At 39.3% G+C, this 24077-nt stretch overlaps 3 protein-coding genes across 3 annotated transcripts; all 3 read left to right on the top strand.

Annotated features, from left to right (window-relative positions):
• Positions 1 to 4362: 4362 nt before the first annotated feature.
• LOC308294370 (troponin I, slow skeletal muscle-like) lies at positions 4363 to 9660 on the top strand (the record flags this gene model as incomplete). The annotated part of the gene is made up of 7 exons (XM_080737102.1): positions 4363 to 4373; positions 4493 to 4505; positions 4935 to 4991; positions 5402 to 5533; positions 7279 to 7368; positions 8459 to 8632; positions 9571 to 9660. The coding sequence occupies 7 exons, from the start codon at positions 4363 to 4365 to the stop codon at positions 9658 to 9660; spliced, it is 567 nt and encodes a 188-aa protein (XP_080593228.1).
• Positions 9661 to 12157: 2497 nt separating this feature from the next.
• LOC308294369 (troponin I, cardiac muscle-like) lies at positions 12158 to 15733 on the top strand (the record flags this gene model as incomplete). The annotated part of the gene is made up of 5 exons (XM_080737101.1): positions 12158 to 12238; positions 12737 to 12868; positions 14036 to 14125; positions 15198 to 15371; positions 15650 to 15733. The coding sequence occupies 5 exons, from the start codon at positions 12158 to 12160 to the stop codon at positions 15731 to 15733; spliced, it is 561 nt and encodes a 186-aa protein (XP_080593227.1).
• Positions 15734 to 17460: 1727 nt separating this feature from the next.
• On the top strand, positions 17461 to 21793 carry bpgm (2,3-bisphosphoglycerate mutase). The gene is made up of 3 exons (XM_080736142.1): positions 17461 to 17498; positions 18312 to 18934; positions 20064 to 21793. The coding sequence occupies exons 2-3, from the start codon at positions 18334 to 18336 to the stop codon at positions 20237 to 20239; spliced, it is 777 nt and encodes a 258-aa protein (XP_080592268.1). The 5' UTR covers positions 17461 to 17498; positions 18312 to 18333; the 3' UTR covers positions 20240 to 21793.
• Positions 21794 to 24077: the final 2284 nt, after the last annotated feature.

The raw sequence follows: 24077 nt of genomic DNA, 5'->3' as shown, positions 1-24077 counted from the left end.
TCTTATGCATTAAAGGCCTGTCCATACTGTCTCCGACCACCAAACCTTTTGTTGGAGAGTTCCGACTTCCCGCGTGCAGTTTTCTGAACTCTAATTCATTTTGTAGTTGAACAGGACCTTTACGGCGAAAAGGTCGGTGGTCGGAGACAGTATGGACAGGTCTTCAAGTTAAAGGAGTAGTTCACCCCAAAATTACTTTTTTTTCTATTGATTACTCACACAATGGAGACTTGAGTTCAATAATATTTTTAGTTTTTGTCGCATTCCTAAGCTAATAATTCACTGAGACTCATTGTAGGCCCATTGATTCCAGATGGAGACCCAATGGCCATGTCCCGCCCACCAAACACATTATGTTATTATTTATTTATTTGATTGGTTCAGGGCAGGCTACGTTGCAACGCAATGACCGACGCTCCAAATGCGGACGGTATTTCGCGTTGTGTCGCTCGCTCGCTCGCTCGCTGCAGTGTGGATGAGGTGTGACAAAAAACAAAAAATATTATTGAACTCAAGTCTCCATGGGGTGAGTAATTTATAGAAAAAAAGTCATTTGGGGGTGAACTACTCCTTTAAGGCATAAGAGCTGGTACTTAAGACAATCAAAATAGAGCCTTGAGTCTTACTCAGGGACACACATCGACCCATGTTACCTTGTAATAGTATTACCCAGGTACGATTCCAGGCCATTGACACATATGTACGGTATATACACAGTATATAGATACAGTATACATATATCTATCTTTTATTTTTTCTTGTGACACTGCTTTGCTGTCATCTTGTTCTTTGTACTGTAGTTGAAGGCACTCTGATCTACATTTATACTACAGAAAAGGTCTATATTATACAGTATCCTTGGAGGTTGATTGTTATTTTCTTTGTTGCGTGTACTGTATTGGAAAAGAAAGGCTTTAAAATAAACTCCACTGAATTAAACACAAGCTAACTTAGTGTATTTGTGTGTGTTTTCAATTAGACTAGCGCACTGATTCTATCCCGTCCAGCAACCATTGATGGGCAGCAAAAATTTACTTGAGCAGTATTGTTTTTAATTTGTATTTGATTTAACTTTTAGTAACCAGGCAAGTCTCTAAGAACAAATTCTTATTTTCAATGGTGGCCTTTACATACTTTTGTTTTCTGTGGAAACCTTTGCTCCACTAAATTCCAAACACAAATACTGTACTTTATACTCCACTACATTTCTATGAAGGTTGTTGTTTACATTAACTGCAGAAGTGTACATCTTTTCGCCTTTAAAAATTAGCTGATACCTCAAAATATCAAAAAGAAAACATCGTGTTTTAAAAGGAAGGAATCAATATCTACAGTTATTCCACAGCATCTACAACTATTTCAGGTGTAGGTGTTTCTAGGCATTGTGTAGTAATTGGTTCTACAAGCAAGTCGGTGCATTCATTATGCTGTTTCAGGGAGTTACAGAAAAAGGTTCCAGAAAGGCCATGTGAAAACAATACAGCAGTGTAACTGCAGAGCAGAGTAACATTTGACTAGGAGAGTACTTTGTCCACCACTGCAAGCTGATCACAATCATTCCTTGACTTGACAGCATGCTCAGTGCCTTGTGCACAAACATAAAGAACATCATCATAAACAAAGTTTGTAAATCAAGGAAGACATAAAACTTAAATTAAGCCCAGTGAACTTTCCACAAATAACAGAAGCCGTGGGGTCAAGGCTGATGTGTTCCCAAAGCAGAGTCAGAGCACCAAGTAAGGCTCTGCCATTCCATCATTGGACCCACGCCAAGGCTCTGCTGTGTAAAATTATATTACTAATACAGTATGTGTTGTGGTGGTTGAGAAGTATTTCAAGGTTTTACTAGAGCAGATGTTCGACTTTGATATCAACTGTAACTCACTAGCGCTATACATAGACAAAATATTTTATACATGACAATGACAATCTTTATATAACCCGACTAGCAGAGTTATCCTCTCAGAACTGCAGAGAAATCTGCATAGAAATACATTATTTCTGTTTTGATTTTGCGTGAGTTTGTAATCTGTGCACATGGGACTGGATCAGTCATTATACAGTATGTAGTGTGACCCTCTTCCACCTGCGACACAAAATGAACTCTATCTTTCTCAGTTTACAAAGCATCCAGACTGACCTGCATCGGGCTAACAATGCAATGTCAAATGTAGTGTCAATATTCTACCAAATGATTTACTATTTCTAATAGACATAATGTTTAAATCTCAATAAATTCACACATTTGCATATAGACACAAGATGCAGAAGCTGACTCCTCACCCGAACTGACCCCACGGGAGCGTGTCGCTGTTACTACATGTCATCTTTTCGACACCTGACTCTAACCCTCACCCTATCCCTAACCTCCGTGGAGTGAGTTGCTAACCCTCCGGTCGAAATGATGGTAGTTCGAAAGAGCACGATTTTCCCGACCCCTCTCGCTCCTTATTCAAACCCCTCCTTTCTGAGAGAAGATTCCACAGCTTTACTGTTAGGTGTTGGACATCTAGCCTCAGGAACAGCACAAAAGGCTGTACCATACATGAATGATGATGCACAAGCACTTTAAAATGTTGCACAAAGCAACAAGCATTTTAAAATGAATATACTGCTGGGGCACAATACTTTTGACCTTTAAAACATGTGTAATGTAATCTCCCTACTCTCCTGTTTTTGTCTGGCTGTCTGTCTGTCAAATTTCTTTTAACTGTTAGTGTTGACCTGGCAACAAAGGTATTGAAATAGATTTATTTGGGAAATGGACACGACCTGTGGCCTGTTAAATTTGCACTACCTTTTTAGAGGTGTGGTTAAAAAGTTACAATTATGCTTCCAACAAATGTAATGAAAGCTACTGTAATGTGTTGAATTAAATCCCAGACAGCCATTGTACTCTGGTTCCTTCTCCAGATAGTTTAATAGGTTGCACTCTATTATTAGATGCCCTTAGATTGTTCCAGTCATGGCTTGTCTCAAGTTGGACCAACTTCAAGCTATTGTTTTATTTCATTTTCTATGAAATAATAGTGTCTTTATGTTAGTGTCTTTTTCTTTCTCTTTTTTTCTTCTTCAAAATGTAAATAATCTTACATGAATACATAGCTGTGTGGACACACGTCACACACCTGTTTAGTTATTGCTTTATTTAACATGTTTAGATTCCATATGTTTTGGCTCACACACAAAGAAAACCCTGCTCTAAATTCCAGTTTAGACTTGTTTTGTCTGCAATTGTAGGCTCAATGTTGAATGTATGACGAATGATTCCCCCGAACAGGTGTCGTCAAAGCACAGAAGAGTGTGTGCACAAACGTCTATGTCCTTAAAGGCTTTTATTATACCATTCCTGTTTTAATATTGAGGGGAGGGGGGATTGGCAGTGGCACAGCACAGACAGGGCTAGGGTGGTGGTGGGGGGGTCTATTTTAGTGAACCATTCACATGAGGCACAGAAACTATAAATCTGATTGATTATTCCCCATGCTGTCTCAGCTAGTTGACGCTCACTCACACACTTTCCCTCACTGCTAAGGTACGTGTTGATGAGCATTTCGGCTTCATTAACAGAGTTGCTAATATTTTTAATGCAATTGCGGGATATTGGATGTGTTTGGTCTGATGGGGGTGGAGATGGGTGGAGCTGTACTGTAGGTTCTGCAAACAAGGAGTATTGTGTAACTTATACTGTGGGTTGGTAATACAAAACAATTAACTTTAATTCATTTTGAATTTTTGTATAACTGTTAAACAACATACAACTGTAAAATAATATATAACAATATAAAAGAACCCTCTAATGACAGAATGAATCAATAGTTGCCTGACTTGCCTGTTAATTAGATGGTCATTCATCCTTTTGTCACCTGGGCAGAGACTCGTGTTGGTTATGTTGAGAAATTCATTGACTCACTCAGCACTGTGACATTACACGTTATTTCAGTATGCCGAATTGATTAATGTCAGAAAAATGCAATTTCCTGAGAAAATATGAAATGTATTTAATTCATGTAAAATAGCAAGACAAAGACCGTATTTGGCAAATATTGCATTTATAGTTTTGTGAGTGGACTTCACAAAAAGAAAAACAGAGTTCCTATTCATGCAGCAGCAAAGGCCTTGTTTGAACCTTTCCTGCTACACACGTGATACGACAGAAGTCAACTATCAATCAACTTGTGTGACACACGCTTTAATGTGACAATGTGAACAGGTGATAAGTATAAAGGAATACTATGCTCTATTTCCACTGACATGCATAACAATGATTCTAGCGCACACAGAGCTTTTGTGCTTTGCCTGAAAAGTGTATAACACTTCTATTTCATTTCCATTTTCAGTTGGTGCATTATCACAGCAACCATGGCAGATGCGTAAGTATAGTCACATCTATAAGTTTGTCCTCATACAGTATATTCACTGAAAAATAATACTTCAATAAAATACAGTAACACATTTTATTACATTTTCCCTGTGGTTCATGCTCCATCAGACCGCATCCGCATGTAAGTATCTACAACTACTATAACATCTTTACATTCTAGACAAGCAAAGTTACTGTATGATTTGTATAATACTTGAAAGCTGTTTTTCTTAAAGCAATAACATATGAGCCAAGTACAAATTAGTTTTAATCTTAGCCTTAGATAGATACTTTGTACCTCTTGTACCTGTTTTGTACCTCTGGTTTTGATTTATGCTTTGTTTTCCCTGTGTAGTGTATGTAATGTGCTCTATTGTCTGCTTGTTTTTATGATTTTTGGGGGGACTGCGGATGTAAGTTAGTATCTTTGCTAAATCCAGTGTATTTACATTATGTACACTTGTATTGTTCAATAATATGCAGGGTCCCGTCAAAATTAACAAATAAAGTAAAGTAAAGTCTGACAAATCATAATTTATAGGTTTTCATTTTCCTTGTGTGACAATTCCAGGCAAAGCATGAGAAAAAGGTGTCAAAGATCTCCTCTGCTCGGAAGTTGGGGTTGAAGGTAGGTATAACTGTTTAACGTTGTCAGCCATCTTTCTGTACAATACTACGACTATACTTTAAAACCTTCGTCAACGTTAGTTAACAAAGACCATTAGCCAATATAATAGATGAACTGCTAGTCTGCTATCTTCTCAATATTAGGGTTATTTCATGGATGGATATATATATATATATATATATATATATATATATAGTTTTTATTTTATTTTATGTGTGTGCGTGTGTGTGCACACAGATGTCTAAGAATACATCAAATAATACATCAAATTGCCACAGTTTGGTTGGTTCAATGCTCATTGTGATATTAAGACAGAGAGTTAAATCATTTGTTTTGATATAAAATTATCTTAGTCAGGAACTGAGAAAGAAAGTCTTTCTAGTTTCATCTACACTTGACACTTTGCCCAGATCAGGCTGCTGACGGTAGCTGCTCAAATGCTGCAAGATGAGACTGACGAAGCCTTGAAATATAGAGAAGAAACTCTGGGAGAAAGAGTTCCTCCTCTCAAACTGTCTGGTCTATCAGTGCAGGAGCTACAGGTGAGCATCTTCTCATACTCGGATGCAGTGGTGGAAAAGATACTCATGTGTTTTAGTTAAGTAAAAGTATCAATACTGCAATGTATAAAGGTAACCAGATCACTCGCCCTAATCTTGGTGGAGCGGGTTCTTGTATTCTTGTATTTGTTTTGACTGAAGATAAGGATGAAAATAAGTTTAGGGTTAGACATAGTTTTACTAAGGTTAAAGGAGTAGTTCACCCCCAAAATGACTTACAAAATGATTACTCACTCCATGGAGACTAGAGTTCAATGATATTTTTAGTGTTTCGTCGCATTCCGAAGACAAAGATTGGAATACAATAAATGTACCCCCAATCCGGAATCAATGGGGGTAAAAAGGTACTATAATCCAATTTTTGTCTTAGGAATGCATCAAATACAAAAGAATATCCATGAATTCAAGTCTCCATGGCGTGAGTAATCAATAGAAAAAAAGTCATTTTGGGGTGAACTATTCCTTTAAGATTAGGAACCGGGTTAGGTTTAACTGTTTTGCCGAGGTTACGTTTAGGAATACCAGGAAGAGTCGTTCTACCATTCCTCCGGACAGACGCCTGAGGCGAGTGTGAATTGGGGCGAGCGATCTGGTATTCTGTAGAAATACTCTGTAAGGGCAGTGGTTCTCAACCTGTGGGTCGGGACCCCAAGGGGGGGTCCCCAAATTATTTTGGGGAGTCCCCAGATGATTAACTCAATGTCCAACATTGTTTTCTCACTCAAAAGTAAACAAACCAACATAATGTTTAAGTGTATAGAGGGTATCTGCACATTTCTAAAGTGACAGTTGAAGGACTTTTTAATACCTCTAAAATGACAAATTAAACATTTGTCAAATATTATAGGCAGAAATTGTGAAAATAGCTGATCTACATGCTCACAACACCTCGCAACACGAGGCGTTGTGAGCATGTAGATCTGCTATTTTCACACTAGAATTGGTTATACAAAATGTAATGCCTCAACTCTTAGTGCTCGTCAAGGTAGGGGGGGTCCCCAGTTAAAGTATGATTATTTTGGGGGTCGCAGTCTGAAAAGGTTGAGAACCCCTGTGTTAGGGCACGGTCACAACACACTTTTATTCTACCTATGAGGGCGGAATCTGCCAATGTATTTCAATGGGAATGGAGCGGAGTGCTGCCATTTGCGGCAAACACTCCATTCCTATTGAAATGCATTGGCATAATCAGCCCTCATACAGTAGGTAGAATAAAAGAGCCCTTACAAGTGAATGTCCGTAATTCAAAATGTAAGCACAAAAGTATTGGCATCAAAATATACTTACCAAAAGTAAAAGTACTCATTATGCAGAATGTCCCCTTTCAAGTTTTCAAATGTGTTAAGATCTTGTGAAAATGGCTGATCTACATACAATCTGTTGAATTGCGACGCACATTTGTGAGCTTGTAGATCAGCTATTTTCCAATGGCCAAAATGTATATAGGGCTGAAGTGGTTAATGTATGTTTTGTAATAATAATCAAAATCTACAAAGTAACTAGTTACTAAAGTTATTATAATTATGGTTGAGTGAAAGTACAATATTTGATTCTGAGATGTAGTGGAGTAGAAGTAAAAGGAAATTGGAAATACTCAAGTTTGGTACAAATACCTCAAAAGTGTTGTTAAGTACAGTACTTGAGTAAATGTACTTAGTTACATTACACCACTGCTCAGATGGCAAATGTCTGTTAGCAAGAGACTGTGTCCTCTACTCTCTTCACAGGATCTATGCAAAGATCTGCATCACAAGACAGACGTTGTAGATGAGGAGCGGTATGACATTGCATCCAAGGTCTACAAAAATGACATGGAGGTGAGATAGTGGACAATGATGGGATGCAAATGACAAAGAAATAGAGAGGTCTAAATCCAAACGGCTGATCTACAAGCTCACAACACAAAATATGTTGTAAGCTTTGAAGAATGACTATTTGAGGTGAAGAGATTTGTAGCTATATTTTCGTCCATGCCTAAACTTCTTTGCCTTTTTTTATATTTCGATTTTTTCAAATAGCAATCTACATTGACACGCTGTAGATCAGCTATATGACATATTTTAAAAAAATCTAAATTGTAAAAAATGGCAAAAGAGTTCAGTGATAAGGGGTAAGGCATGGACGAAATTAAGGCCCTTGGTGTGCTGTGGACTAGAGGGAAGATGTAGGTCAATTATGTCAATTTGGCTTATTTGGTCAACAACAAAGACAACCTAGAGGTTTGCATACAGTAGTTCAGCAGCATGATCCATTGCCAGATGACCTCACTGTCGTTTTTTATATTAACCACTTGAACAATACTGTCTAAATTCTGTGACCTTTAGTCAAAAATAGCAGATCTACAAGCTCACAACGCCTCGCAGCAGGTATATTTTCGGCAAAGACTTTGGTGAAGAGAGGGAAAAAAGCACACAAGGTACATAGTGAAAGGTCAAGTTTATTACGTATTGGGGGTTCAAGTGGTTAAATATCAGAAAACACAAATTGAAATGAATCCAAAATAAACTATGGAATCTATAAAAATGTTGTGGGGGTCCCTGCTTCATCTCTCTCTCAACTAAGGAGTCCTTGGCCTGAAAAGGTTGACGGCCCCTGCTGTATACTGAGTTAGACAGCTATCTGATTAAGAAGTTTCACAGTCTTGTGTTGTGATTTGACGATGATGCGGCGTGTTGTGCAATTGTGGTGAGAGGGACATATTATTCTACACACATGTGGCTCAACCAATAATACAACCAAGTCAGGCTCACATTTCTAACTCTCCTAGTTCTAACAATTACCAAACACTGCCTCATTGTGGCTGCAGTGGGAATCAGTGAGCACAAAATAGAGCACAGGGATGCTGAATGGAAGCATAGTGGGGGGTTAATGTAATAGTCATTAATCATTTTTACATCTCTTGGCCAGATCAATGATCAGAAGATTAAGATCATAGAGCTTCAGAGTAAGTTCAAGAAGCCAACTCTGAAGAGAGTGAAGATCTCTGCAGAAGCCATGCTGGCAGTTCTGTTGGGCTCCAAGCACACTTCAACCATCGACTTCAAGGCCAGTCTCAAGACAGTGAAGAAAGAGGAGGAGAAGGTACTGTACATGCTGTGTGTGTGCTCTGCTTTGCAAAGAGGATACTATTGAGACAAAAAAACAATTTGTCTAATTTGTGGTCAAATTATGAATTTCTTGTGTTGCCTGGTGGCCCAGTGGGTTTCCAAAACAGTGGGTCGGGACCCATCTGTGAGTCAAGGACCAACTTTACATTTTGTTTTCAATTATTATTATTTCAAAACATTTTCCAAAAAACAAATATAATGTAATGTTTTTTTTCCAAAATAATTTCATACATGAAAAAAATCGAATTAAAATCAAAGTAATTCCATAAATTTGAAAACAAATATTTAAAGAAGTAGTGAAAATAGCTTGTTATTGTTTTCACTAGTTTGGGTCCCGGGCAAACTTTTGAGCCATGAGCTAAATGGTTTACGAACTACTGTCTTAAAGGAGCTATAGTCAACTCTTTCTGAAAAATGGATGCTAAAATAAAAATAATGTTTTGAAAATATTGTATAAAAAAATAAGCTTCATATATGTGTTTCTATTCAAAAATGACCACAAAAAGCGTAAAATAATGATAAAATAATCATTTTGGCCATTGTCGGGCCGACACTTTGTTTACATTCTAGTCTATAGACTAGGATGTAAACAAAGTGTTGGCCCTACAATGAAAAGGTTGACTATAGCTCCTTTAATCGTCCTTGTGAGTTGTAAGGACTCAAGTTCAAATCCGACGCCCATTATGTTTTGCATGTCTCAGCTCTCCAATTTCACTCTCTTAGCACTCTCCTATCTAATCAACCACTTAAGCCATATTCTATACACACTTAAGCCCTATTTTATACTTACATGCCCAACATAGGGATGCCAGTGGTTAAATCATAACATTCCGAAAAAGACAATATCTTTTCAGTATTTTTTGTTTTGACAAAAGACATGTGACTGATACATGATGTTCTGTTCCCCACCAGAAAGAGGAGGTGACTGACTGGCGTAAGAATGTGGAGGCCATGTCTGGTATGGAGGGCAGGAAGAAGCTGTTTGATGCATCTGGAAACTAAAATCAAAACTAAATGAAAAGAAGAAAAGAAAAGCTAAAATATTGTCATATTTATCAAATTGTAATTGGTTAAGTATCAATATTTTGGATGGTCTTTCAATCTTTCATGTCCACTGATTTGTAGAAGTAATAGGAGTTAATCAGAATCAGTCAATTATGTGGAGAAGCAGTAAAGTTGACTAAAGTGATTTGTATTTTTTTGTATACTCTGTTCACATTTGTAAAACGTTACATATAGAATAAACCCTAATTTGGATTTTAGTTTTAGTTTTTTGAAATTGGTATTTTTCTGCAAACGCTAATATTTATTGCATAAGGGATGTCAGCATTGTCAGACCAATGAACACAGTCAACAATTCACAGCTTAGGCATTTAGCAGATACTCTCATTGTGGGAGACTTAAAAAAAAGTACAAGGTCAGAGTAAATGACAGGAACCCTCGTCAACAAACAATAGGGTAAATTTTCACACAAACAATATGCTATTATTGTTATTGTTATCTAAATAACATACATAAATAACACATGTGAACAAGTAACAAACATAGATCTGCTTTGTATAACTAACATTAAGGGAAGGGGGTGCAATACCCTTGATTGCCCTTAAACACAAGTTGTAGAAGTATTTCCAGTAAGGAACAGTTCCCCTTTCTGGCCATGTGATGGCAGAAGTAGCTTCCAAACTGACCACAAAGGCACATTTAAACTAGAACAGTAGCTTACAATCAATTCAAACCCATCACCAGTAAGAAAACAATGTAACACTGTCTCAAGTCATTTGAGACTAGCTGTTTAGTGTGCAAAACGTTGCACAGAGAAATGCTTGTATTGGTATGTTTGTTGAAGCTACTGCAACACGCCTGTATAATATTCTTAAGTAGTTCATGAAATGCATAATATTGGCACATTGACAACGTCTTTTGTGATATCTTGAATAAAATGAATCAATGCTGCTGTCCCGGATGGTTTTGTTCAATGTCAGACAAGTGAAATTGATATGCAGTACGTCACTAGCAAACATTTTCTCTGCTATGCTGTGGACAGACTTTAAGACTCTCTATCACAGGTGGACAGTCAGACTGAAATGTCTGAAGTATGAGACAGAAATGTCACACCTCAGACGTTTGGGATGCGAGCAAAGCAGAAAAAGAAATGCAAGGGCAGAGGATCTATTTTAGTGAGCCACTCACAATGAGCACCAGATTCTATATATCTACCCTCTTTCTGTCCTTCTTGTGCCACAAACAGAGCAAGTAGCAATTTGGCACCTGCTATAAGGTAAGTTGTTTCTTGGCAAATATTCAGAGCATTAAGAACACAAAGAGACGGGTTTCATTGTAAAATTCCATAATGGACCGATTTTACTGCCTTAAATGAATCTTTTTAAAAGAAAAAAGAAAAAGAAAAAGAAAAGCCTTCAAAGATCCTAAAACTAAAACTTAAAAATAAATGTTTCAGCACATAAAGGTTTCATGCTGAGTTATTGCTTTTAAAATAGCCCGTAATGTGCTTTACTTTCATGTAAACAATATTTTTTGCAAGACTGGGAATCAAACATATTGGATTTTGGAAAGAAGCTCTTAAAAGGGGATTGTTGAGGAGTGCTTGACAGCAGCTGGTTGCTTTGTACAGAATTCCAATACAAAGTTAAATAAAATGGGGCATACATTGTGTAGATTAATGGGTTGTGCTTTGAAAACTATTTTTATAGAAATCAGCTGGATGGTATGTTCATTGGATGTTGTTCCAACATTGTTATAAGTGTAACGGTCTGGTATAAGGGTTAAGCTCACATGCGACAGAGAAACATATTAATGGGTCACACTGTATAATTATGACCAGTTACATACAAAATATTAAATGTGTCAGCACTATTGTGGTATCTTAATTAACATCTTATCTGTGCCATTTACAAGATTAAGTTTGACATTAAGATAACATCATCCACTGTAGACTCCTCTATGGTTTTATATGTTGTGAGGAAGTGATTGATACAATTTTAGTAGCAAATAAGAAAACGTTTTTATCCAAGACTGTTTGCATGCTATAGCCAAACTAAATCCAAGGTCATATTTTCAATACAATAAAAAATGTTTCTTTTTTGACAGTAGATACACCAAACTGCAACCATGTCTGAAGCGTAAGTTCTCTCATTCTTTATTGCAACTTAAGTCACTCTGGTTAAGAGCATCTGCTAAATGCATAAACTGTAACTTGTAGTTATAAATGTCATTTTATCCAATTTTAACCATTCAAAATGGTACATTCCTGTGGAAAACATGAATGTAACTAAATGTATTCTTCTCTCTCTATGTCCCGTGGTGCCGTGTACATTTACTAGGGCGGTAAGTTTATGTCCCTGTCAAATAATGATGAATTATGAAGAGTGGCTGCATTCTGTAGTCAGGAGTATTTGTGGAGATGATTTGATACTAAAATAATGAACATGAACTCAAGAACACTCTATTTGTTCTATATGTGAATGTAGTTATTTGAAAAATGACAGAGATAAGGTCTCAAATTCCTCTTTTCCAGAAACCAAAGCCAAAAATCTCTGCATCTCGCAGACTGTACTTGAAGGTACAGTATAGTGTGTGTGTGTGTGTGTGTGTGTGTGTGTGTGTGTGTGTGTGTGTGTGTGTGTGTGTGTGTGTGTGTGTGTGCGTGTGTGTGTGTGTGTGTGTGTGTGTACATGTGTGTGTGTGTGTGTGTGTGTGTGTGTGTGTGTGTGTGTGTGTGTGTGTGTGTGTGTGTGTGTACGTGTGTGTGTGTGTGTGTATGTGTGTGTGTGTGTGTGTGTGTGTGTGTGTGTGTGTGTGTGTGTGTGTGTGTGTGTGTGTGTGTGTGTGTACGTGTGTGCGTGTACGTGTGTGCGTGTCTGCGCGCGCGCGCGTGTGTGTGTGTGTGTGTGTGTGTGTGAGCTCTTGTGTGCTCTTGTGTGCAATAGATCATTTGTAATTGACTATTTTAACTGACGTACTATTACTGAGAAAAACATTGCACGTGTTACTTTTTTGTGTTTATCAATAATAATAATGATAATAATAATAAAAACTGTCATTACATATGGTGTTCAAGATCGCACTGCTAAAGAAGTCTATGGCCATGCTGGAGAGCGATAAGGAGGAGAGGAGAGCAGAGAGAAAGAGGGTCCTAGCAGAGCGGGTTCCACCACTCTCACTGTCTGGCATGTCTCTGCAAGACCTGCAGGTAACTGTACACACTGACTCACTCTGTCTGGGTAACAGCACACACTCTCACTGTTTGGACTGTCTCTGCGAGGCCTGAAGCTAACGGTACACACTCACACTTCGGGGTAACCGGATCCAACATTGAGGAACCCGAATCAGTTCCATCAAATTTGGAACCGTTTCCGGAACGGGGAAATCTCACTCTTTCGAACAACCGTCATTTCGACAAAGGAGCGTCGGGAGGGTTAGCGACTCACCCCACAGAGGTTAGGTTTAGGGTAAGGGTTAGAGTTGGGTGTCGAACAGATGACACGTAGTAACAGCGAAACGCTCCCTTCCGGAACCAGTTTATCACACTATCAGGGCTGGTTATGTGGACTTCACGTCTGCTGTATAATTACACTAGACCACCGTGGGGTGGTCTCAAAAATGTTAATTTCAAGGACCACGGTAACTCTCGAGAGTGTACAAATGATAGTTCCAACAGAAGTGTAAGGGGAATAGTTAATGAATTAGACAGTTAAGAGAGAATCGTTAAGGAACCGGAATTGTCAAGATCAAAGGATCCCAACCCTACTCACACTGTCTCGCCAGTCTCTGCAAGTATAATTTCTCAAGAACAGATGTAGTGAAAAGGAACAAAACAGAGAGGGTGCTGTTTTTCCCTTTTCTTTGACTATAGCTAGCCAGATTTGCTGCAGGTAAAAGTATACAGCTCGGACCACTTTAGACTATCTCTTATGGACGGGTCCTGTATTTGAATTTGTATTTTAACATTCTTTTACTTTTCCCCCAAAATATCGCACAGACCAGATTGGACCTTCTACCTCCTGAGCTCTGCCTAACGTATCACCAAGCTAACTGCCAAGCTAACCACTAACCTAAGATCTGTTCTTTTCTGCAAGCGACACCATCGTGTGAAGTATAAATTACTTGTCCCTACCTTGCAATGGATGTAAAATCCAGTTAACAATGTACTAGAACATTATGAAAGCTGGCAATAATTTGTATATATAATTTCTGTCATGTCACAAAACCTAAAGTAAATGTATCCTCATTCTATTTATTGTACAACCACAGTTGTATGTGAGCAACATGGTTGTAAAACAAAGTAGAATTGAGCTTCATTTCTGTATTTTGTGATAATACAGCAATGCAGCTTCTGATACAAGAACTCTCTCAACAGAATATTTGCAAAGAGCTTTCACAGAAAACCGATGTTGCTGATGAGGAACGCTATGACATCTCTTTCAAAGTGTCCAAAAACGAGAAGGAGGTACAGTAATTGTCTGTTCATAAGGCTTTTGGTTCACTGTTTGTTTTTATTGTCTCCACCAGCCGAAGGCATGGGGGAGAGTATGTTTTCCCCTTTGTCCGTCCGTCCTCCGTGCGTGCGTGCGTCCTCGCAGTTTGTTACCACCTAATCTCAGTCGCCATTGGGCCGGTCGCTGCCAAAATGAGCACACACACTCCCTGGATGCCAATTCAGAACCTGACCCACATTTTTCAAATGGGCCTGTTCTAGCGCCACCTAGTGGCCGATGTTCGCAAAACCCATTTCTGTACACTACTCTTACAGATTTTGTCCAAAAATCCTACAAATCGGTAGGCAGTATCTCGACAGTCATGTGATCGACATGGATCTGTCCGATTTTGCATATTCCATCCTGATTGGCTAAGATTGGCTTCCAAAGTTTGTAGGATTGAGCCGTTTTGAACAAAATGCCTCAAATCACAAACGCAAAGTGCAATTTTTATGAAATCGCACACACACATTCCCACTAGGCCGAGGAAGAAATGCCACTTAATTTTTTTTTTTAAATCAGCCTCATGGTGGCACTATAACAGGCCGATTTGTCGTTTTACCTATAACTCCACCGATCAGTTTCAAACTTTGTAAGCGCACTCCCTAGAGGCCAAGGAAAAAACCCTTTCCCTGCATTTTGGAGACCAGGGCTCGGAAGAGCACTGCTTCTAGTTTTAAGTGGATTTATTAGTTAATCATGAATCATTCATGTATTAATGAGGTAGTCATTAATACCTAATTTCCTATGTTCATGTTTCTCATGTTTTGTGCTTGCGCAACACACTGTACAATTCTGAGTCAACAACTTAACCACATTTTGTAAATATCTGATCACTATAATAATGTGTTTGTAGATCTGCAAAAATATCTAAATTATTAAAAGATAGTATTTTTTTATTTTGACCAATTCAACCAGGGACAGCATCTGTATCATTTTAGATGTTTAGAACCAAGATAGGTTCTTTAGTAAAACTGTTAGGATTTAGAAGGTGTTTTTAGAATTGGTCTAACTCTAAATAAACACTCTGATTGTACTGTGCAGATTGTCGAGCTGAATCAGAAGATCTATGAGCTGAAGGGCAAGATGAAGAGACCAAACCTGAAGAGGGTGAGGGTCTCTGCCGACGCCATGATGAGCGCTCTGCTGGGCGCCAAGGTCAAAGAGTCTGTCGACTTCAAAGCCAACCTGAAGACCGTTAAGAAGGAAGAGGAGAAGGTCAGTGTTCTTCTGCGCTACAACTTACATTTACCTTCAAGGTTGACAAGCATACTTTTAAATATGTTAGTATGACATTGGACTAAGGACTGTGCGTGACTGACCAAAATCATACTCAAATTATTACTTTTTTTTCCTTCTCTGACATGAAAATGTAATTGTCGACTGGTAATTGTCGACTGGCAACCAAGACACCTGTCCTTATTAGTGTGTATTTATGTATTTATGATTCTATGTTGTCACCCCCACTCTCCCCTCCCCCTCCCACACACACTCAGAAAGAAGAGGTGTCAGACTGGCGTAAAAATGTGGATGCCTTGTCAGGAATGGACGGCAGGAAGAAGCTGTTTGATGGACAATAGATGCATGCTGATTGAGCTGGTCTTTTTGCTCATTATTTAGTAATAAGTGGAACAACTTACTGTCTGTGTCATGTAGGTGTTGTAGTAAAAATCACAGCACAGAGACCAGTTTCATACATTTTTGGAATTCATTGCTATCGTGTGGAAACCTCATATGTCCAAAACTGTTTCGAATTAAAAAATAGCAGATCTACAAGCTTAAAAAGCATCACAATGAGACCGGTTTGAGTTTATAGATCAGCTATTTTTGTTGCTTGTGTGTGACAACGTAGATTTGCGTAGAATGACGAAGTAGGTCATTCATTTATGAAAAAGAAAAAAAAGTTAAAATATGGAGATAAGATGTTTCCACCCGACAGCAAAGTATTGTTTCACAATTGAACTGTTTACTCATGGATATTATAACACTCTGACCTCATAATTCTATCAGAAGATGTAATCTTTTTGTGGAATCTATGGATTATAAAGATGAAGTTGCCTTCATGATTCATTTGGCTTTACTAGATTTTTATCACAGGAAACTTAAGGTTGTTGATGAACAGAGATCAACAACAACATTTTTGTATTACCCTTTTCTTTCCCGTAGAGACCATAAAACAGGACTGGGAAATAATGGACAATATTTCTTTAATAAACTATACCTCAATATCGATATTGTGATGATGTAAGGATGACTATTGGTACTTTCACAAAAATATTTAGCCTACACAATAAGATTTGTGATAGATAATCAATGGTAATGCATATAAAATAAATATAAGAGAATAAAGGTGCAAATAGAACAGCTAGATGTTACAGTCAGATCAGAAAATTACATTACTGTTATACAGATACTACCCAGCTATACTATGAAATCCACCTTTAATTTGGCAGTTTAGTCTAAAAGTCTAAACATTGACAACAAGAAAACCAGATATATGTGTATCCTTAATTTGAATGACTGATGCAATAAATAATTAAATACATACATAAATAAATAGAAATATGTGTATTCCACACAAAAATACACACATCCAGCCTGCCATGCAATATATCACCAGTATGTCTATACTCTACATTTAACCAAAGATGTTTTTGTCTTTGATTCAACAACTCATGAATTATAACTCCAATAAAACTCCAAGGGGGCAAAATGTCATGGTCATGATGGATGCCTAGTGTTTTGCTATGAAACAACGTCTAGTCTGACTCCTCTCATAATATTATAACATGGTAAAGTAAATGACAGAAGCGAGGAGTAATAAGTAAAGTAACATAAAGCCTTACAGGAGGACATGGTCATGAACATGCGAGTTCCCTTCCATAATGTTGTTGATGTTGAGGTACATGGATTCACACAGACACACATCCCATGTGCGCAGCACCACGCCTTCTTTCTTTCTCCTGCACGACGCCTGCAAAACATTGAATAAGTTCAGTCACACTTCGTCGTGCGACGGTGTCGTGCGCCGAAATTAGCCGACCTGCAAGCTCACAGCGCTTCGCATCACGACGCGCTGTGAGTTTGCAGATCGGCCATTTCCCCCGCGCGGCACCGTCGGACGACGGAGAATGGTTGTGGGCCCTCGTCCTTCCATATATGGACCGCGAGACCAGACGTCCGACCACGGTCCCGCCCTTTGTGTTACATTGGCCGTTTTCATTGGGAGACGGGAATGTCAATCGCATGACGTCAACGGGAACCCCTCTCTCCATGGACTGGCAGTCCCGTTCCGAATAACTGTCAACATCGATCTGAACAACAACAGGACTTGAATCACAACAGGTAAGCACAATTTTGACAATATTTTGTTCCTCGCTTGCAAATATGCATAATGCATTATTAGTTACAGATATTGTAGTATGCAAGGAAGTAATACCTCGTCTGCGTCTCGCTTTGGACGGCCATAATATCCGCTATACGACTAGACTGTACTGTACTGTACTTTTCACAATGCATGTGCGATCCATCACTGAATACTTACACTTGCTCCCTATTTAACAAGGATGCGAGTTTATACTTATGAAATCTGCACACACATTTATTTATTTTTTACATTATTCTATCCTACTCTGCAAAGTAGGCTTAGAGGCAGCCTCATATGGAAAACAGCCGGCTGGCTTGTGGCCTGTCACTCAAACTGCTTAACATTTAGGCAACCCTTAACCTTTTGCAGAGTTGTTGCCTTCTCGGTTCTCTTGAACTTAAATTAAGCACAAACACATTTACTAAGGTTAATATAAGTCTGTGTTTATTACATAAAAAGTGTTTGTTTCTCTTTGTATGACACCAAGATTATTAACCCATTTAGGCCTAACCTATAGAATAGGGCTAAATCAGAAATTAGCCTACAAAACAAATATGTTGCTACATACTGTACATGTACTGTAAGCCCCTCCCAAACAGCAAAATGTGTTCCCGGCCTGAATGTTGATATAACATAGCCTCGTAAACCAGCTTCCCTTAGAAATGGCATTCTCATTTGATTTCTAGGAGGAAGCAAATGAAATGTAGATTTCCGGAGGAGGCTGGCTTACGAGGCTAACTGACTTTGCAGCTAACATATTAAATTGATTTGTGCTGTTTGCAATTGTGCAGGTTTTCACCGCTGGTCCTTCGGATGTCCAAATACAAACTCTTTCTGCTGAGGCATGGCGAGGGGGCTTGGAACAAGGAGAACCGCTTCTGCAGCTGGGTGGACCAGAAGCTGAGCGAGGACGGGGTGAAGGAGGCGCAGGAGTGTGGCCGTCTCCTGAAGGAGCAGGGCTACGAGTTTGACATTGTGTTCACGTCACTCCTGAGCCGCTCCATCCAGACAGCATGGCTGGTCCTAGAGGCCATGGGCCAGGAGTGGGTTCCCGTGGTCAAATCCTGGAGGCTGAACGAGCGTCACTACGGCGCCCTGATTGGCCTCAACCGGGCAGAGATGGCCCTCAACCACGGCGAGGAGCAAGTGAAAGTGTGGCGGAGGAGCTACGACGTCTCGCCGCCCCCGATCGACGAGTCCCATCCGTACTTTCTGGAGATCTACAACGACCGCCGGTACACCACCTGTGACGTGACAAAGGAGGAGCTCCCCCGGGCAGAGAGCCTGAAGGAGGTGCTCGACAGGCTCCTGCCGTACTGGCATGGCACCGTGGTGCCGGAGATAAAGAGCGGTCGGACGGTGCTCATTTCTGCACATGGCAACAGTTGCAGGGCCCTGCTGAAGTACCTGGAAGGTCTGGTCCTATTTTCAACATTGTTTGAGTTTAATTGGATTGCAGAACAGCCTACTTGTAGGGCCTAGGATTCTCAACTATGGTTGTGGGGAACCAGGAACCACTGCTGGTGTTAATTCTAGTCCTGGGACACTGTTTGCATTTAGTTGAACATGAAGCACTTAACCATGTGAATCCTAACGTCGTTATTCTGGGAGCGAACATTTGGCCAAACTAGCAAATTTACAAGCGCAAAATGCATTGGGTTCAAAACAGATACGTATATAGGCTAACAAAGGAATACCTCAGCCTAATGAGGTTAGTCCGGTGCGTCACAGGAACACTGGAGCAGCTCTGACAGTTTAAGCCTTTTTAGGGGAGTAGGGGAGAAAAAGGAGCGACTAAAATGATAGACCCTGGGACCCCGGTCAATGAACCATAAAGGGTTTATATGTGGTTAAGCACAATTTATACACTCGCAGAAAATCTGTTCCTTTTGTCAAGCTTACCTCTCTTGGTCCCTAGGACCACCCTGGTATTACAGTAGATGCATGATGCTACTGTTTCTTCCAGAAATGGAAAGTTGAACTTCTGCAAAAAGGCCAGTGAGTTTATGTTACATTCATTGGTGGCTGTGATGAAGTCCAGTCCACATTGACCTTTCGGCAAACTCTGTGGACACCACACATCACTGGACACTCTGCGACTTTATATAGACTGTTACATAATATCAAACACAGACAGGATATGCTCTGCTTGAAATGTATTGACAATGGTACACATTCAACATTATGTCATTCTATCTTCATTTAAAGCTACAATCCGGGATTTATTTTAATGAATAAAACATTATTTTAACCAATCTTAACTGAGTATGTTACTCACTTACAATGTAAGTAGCACATCTGCAGTGGTTGTGGTCTCCCTACTCTTCCATTGAGAATGTCTTAATTTGCTGTCGGTATGGTGCATCGGATTGAACACTAGGTGCACCATCTTCTTTATTGTAGTATGGACATCGTTGCAATTACTTCTCTCCGCGGGGAGAGTGGGACAACATACAAAAAACCTAAGGATTGTAGCTTTTTTTTTAAAAGTGTATTATTGGTGCAGTGCACTCATGATAACTAAACTCTCCTTCTTTCAAAAGGTGTATCGGATGCAGAAATTGCCAACGTGACTTTACCCACAGGGACACCAGTGTTGCTTGAGCTGGATGAGAATCTTCGCCCTTTGAAACCCCGGCAGCTATTGGGAGACCAGGTGAAGATTCAGGCGGCCATTAAGAAGGTGGAGGATCAAGGGAAAGCCAAGCCGTCCGGCTGAAAGCAGACAGCTGGCTGTAATACTTGGAAAAGCCCTTTTCAGCCAATGCACAGTTTTATAAAAAATTATCAATAATAACAATAGACTGCTTTAGTTAGATTCTCAGGAAGCAAGTCTTACTTAAATACGCAATTAGTGAGTATCTAACTTCCATATGGTGACGTATTTCTAAAAGAAATTCGATTTGAACATTGAAAAGTGGGCATGTCTTAAGCAGAATTACTGTTAAAAGATTCATTGAGGGAGGATGGATGTCATCCTATTTGTTGAAACTGGTTGGTTCAACCCTTCATAAGCACACGTCATAATTTTGTTTTACAGGAAGAAAAGGTTGAGGTTGTTTTTATTACCAGTCAGATAGTGAAATGAAATACTCAAGGGACTGGTACTGTACGTGTCTTAGCACTGTGATCAAATGTGTCGTATGTAAGCAGAGAGGAAGTGTTTTAGATTTGATCTGAATTAGGCCCATATGGAAACCCTAAGTTATCTAGCCTACAGTTATGTAATAGTAATGTGAGGATGGTGATATTTACCGGTACTGTTTGCTGTTACTGAAGGATATTTAAAGCTTTGGTCGCTGTTACATTGGTGCACTTTGGGAATATTCCAATGCATTTTCTTAAACGTGCCTTTAGTTTTAATTGGCCAAGAAGTTGAAAGTCGGTTACTTCCTAAAAGGGTTTTTACAAGTAAGCCTATATAAACCAGTCATTAATGCATTATTTATTTAAGAATAAAACCATTTTATTAACAAGTATTACCTCATAGATATCAATAGTCAGGCTTTTCATTCCAAGAGTGGAGGCTGATTCTGTGCCACAGAAATGCTGTATATTATGTACTACTGAAACTCCATCCTATATGAGGTCATATTCCCATTGTACATGTCCTATTTTGGTGAGCATGGTATTTCGTATGAAAAGTGACATCTATAAGTAATGCTCGGCCAATACTGAATTTGTGAGGAGGAAACCGGTATTAGGAAGTACAAATTCAGATATCGATATACCGGCTGCAGAAGCATTTATTTCTGCATTAAGTTTCTATATCAGTGCATACGAGACAACATACTATGCAGATACCATATACAGTATCTGTGATATCCAATGTGCCAATGTCTCGGACGAGGTTTCACACACCTAGGGGACATGTTTGTTGGATCTGGGGTCATCCCTTTATTCAGTGCAACAATGGTCAATGGATGATGAAAAATATGTGGGATTTGAAAACGATCATTTAACAGTCAAGTTGAGAACTATTTAACTTCTATATTCAGTGAATGAAGATAGATCGCCTCAGTTTTATAGTAAAAGCCTCATGCTGCGTTCCTGTTACTCATGTACTGTTTAAGATTGTGAAATATTTAAATCAAACTAAACGTTTCACACATTATGTTGTTTAAGTCTGTTACGTATAAATTGTCTTTTAGTATTATTTGAGGTGTACTACTTACTGTATTGTATGTTTGTGTTTATGCAAGTACTGTAATGACTGCCCTGCCATGTGTGTCATTTTGTGTCTTTACCTTGCACTGCCTATGTGTTGATTTCACTGCCCTGCTCATTTTGTACACTATTCATTTGTTACACCCAGCTATGATGATCAAATATAATCCTGTAGTCAATAACTGTACTGTACATTATCATCACGCAGATCTTAACACTTGATCTCACCACTTGATAGTTTGCATGATGAAATAAAAGGGATATTACATTTTCCAACATGGTGTTTTGGATTTGTTCTTTGCGGACAAAATCAATAAGGTAGAACAAGATCAATAATTAGGCATGGCAGTAACTACTGCAATAAAAATTAGGCAATTAATGTGAGGGAACTTTATTATGGGAAGTTAGGATTGAGCACAATTGATGTGATGAACAATTGAGTCTGATTCCTTACCACAGATGGATCATAGGGAGTGGTCCTTCGCTCTACTATTTCAGTAATGTGCCCAAACCAGTGGCTCTATGCCAGGGAAAAAACCCATTGGCCGGGTGGAATGTGTCTGAATAAGGGAGCCCAGCATGCATTTACTCTATCCCCATTTCTTTGGCAGATATATAATGCATATTCATGTTTATGTAAATCTATTGTTTCATTTTTGGGTGTATTTCTTTTATTTTTATTTATCCCAGTTTAATTAGACAATCCAATTGTCAAAGCTTTGTATACAGTCAGCATTTAGGATGTTGAATTTAGCTGCTGAAAGCAAGGTATAAATGATTTGATTATTTGAAACAAAAACTACTGTAATTTAGCTTTAATATTGTATTGCCCCGATGATTATGATACAGTTAAGTGATAAGACTGGGCCACTTTCTGGGGGGAGGGGGGGCTTTTCTGCCTTTATTGATAGTTCAAGTGAAGACTGACAGGAAAGTAGGAGAGAGATGGGGAGAGACCATATAGGGAGAGACCCGCAGCAAGGCCCCCGGGAACAGGACTCGAACCCATGGCACGATCAAGCATCAGAGCTGGTATGAACCTGGACAGCTAGTATACTAATTCTAGTGTCTTTATTCTGGGGCTTGTAGATTGGCTATTTTTGGTGAAGATATTTATTAATGCCATGTGAAAACAGGAGGGGGTCTAGTATAGAGTCCTGGGGGACTACAGATATGTGGCTACACTCCGGCACATTTTCACTTACAGTTTTCTTTTAGAAGTCGTCCAAAGATAGACATTTTGATCTTTATCACCAATTGGGGAAATGCAACGGGCAAACATTCCCACCTGGGCCAAGCTACAAGCTCTTGTTATATGCAGGTGTGAAATATCCAGCAATGCTTTCACTCAAGATATTACATTTTTGTAACATGTAATATCAGAACATCATTTGGAACATCTGTCATTTCACATCTGTGTCACCAAAGCTTTAGTTACTCTCAGTCAGTCACTAGCAGGGCTGAGGGAATGAATGCCAAGGGAATTCTGTCCACCTCCACTTGAAGGTTTGCTGACACCTGACAGATGCACTTTTGTTATTGACTTTTAATACAGCATGGTGGGAAGAATTCAAGGACTGTCTACAACATTAGGCTGGCTACTCACTGATGCAATCACGCAAAGAAATAGGCCTAGATGTCATCCAGACATAAAAAATGCTATTTAGACATAAATAATAGAAAGACCCCAAACTCGCGCGCGCGCACACAGACATTTATGGCATTGATCTGGACAAGAATATGCCTATAAGATAATATAACACTAGTCCTTACCCGTTCAAAGATATGAGCTCCGAAATGATGTGCAGTGTGTGGGTTATGGGGTGTGCACTGTGCACACAGTATATGAGGGATGGAAAGTAACTTTCTGGTGCTTGCATGATAATATGTAGGAGCATCAATGTAAGAAATACCCGTTTTGTTTAAAGGCTACAGAGATACTGTGTACCCATCTACATGACAACATCTGAAAGAGGGCCAGCCAACACCCCCCCCCCCCCCCCCCCACCCACCCACCCACCCACACATACACATACACACACACACACACACACACACACACACACACACACACACACACACACACACACACACAGAGCTGGTTAAACATGTTGCCCCATGCTAGATGCAGAATAGATATGCCTCATGCTAGATGCAGAATAGATAGTAGTTACACCATAAAAATGCTAATATACAGCATATGATTTGTGAAAGTGACAAACGGGCTTCACAGTTATGTCAGGTGTGTTCATATGCTAATGGTGATGCGATTTCAGATCAATTGCTCCAGCCACTGAGGAGAAACGCTGTGACAGACACTCAGACAGACAGACAGACAGACAGACAGACAGACAGACAGACACTCAGACAGACACTCAGACAGACAGACA

This window comes from Nannobrachium achirus (genome assembly GCF_963921795.1).
Source record: "Nannobrachium achirus genome assembly, chromosome: 11".
NCBI classification, from domain to species: domain Eukaryota; kingdom Metazoa; phylum Chordata; class Actinopteri; order Myctophiformes; family Myctophidae; genus Nannobrachium; species Nannobrachium achirus.
Note: the sequence above shows the minus strand (reverse complement) of the source record. Positions and strands in the feature narration are given on the sequence as shown.

Coding starts and splice junctions, on each gene's coding strand:
- bpgm (XM_080736142.1), top strand. CDS start 18,334: ATGTCCAAATACAAACTCTTTCTGCTGAGGCATGGCGAGGGGGCTTGG. Junction 18,935..20,063: donor CCTGCTGAAGTACCTGGAAG/GTCTGGTCCTAT, acceptor TTCTTTCAAAAG/GTGTATCGGATGCAGAAATT.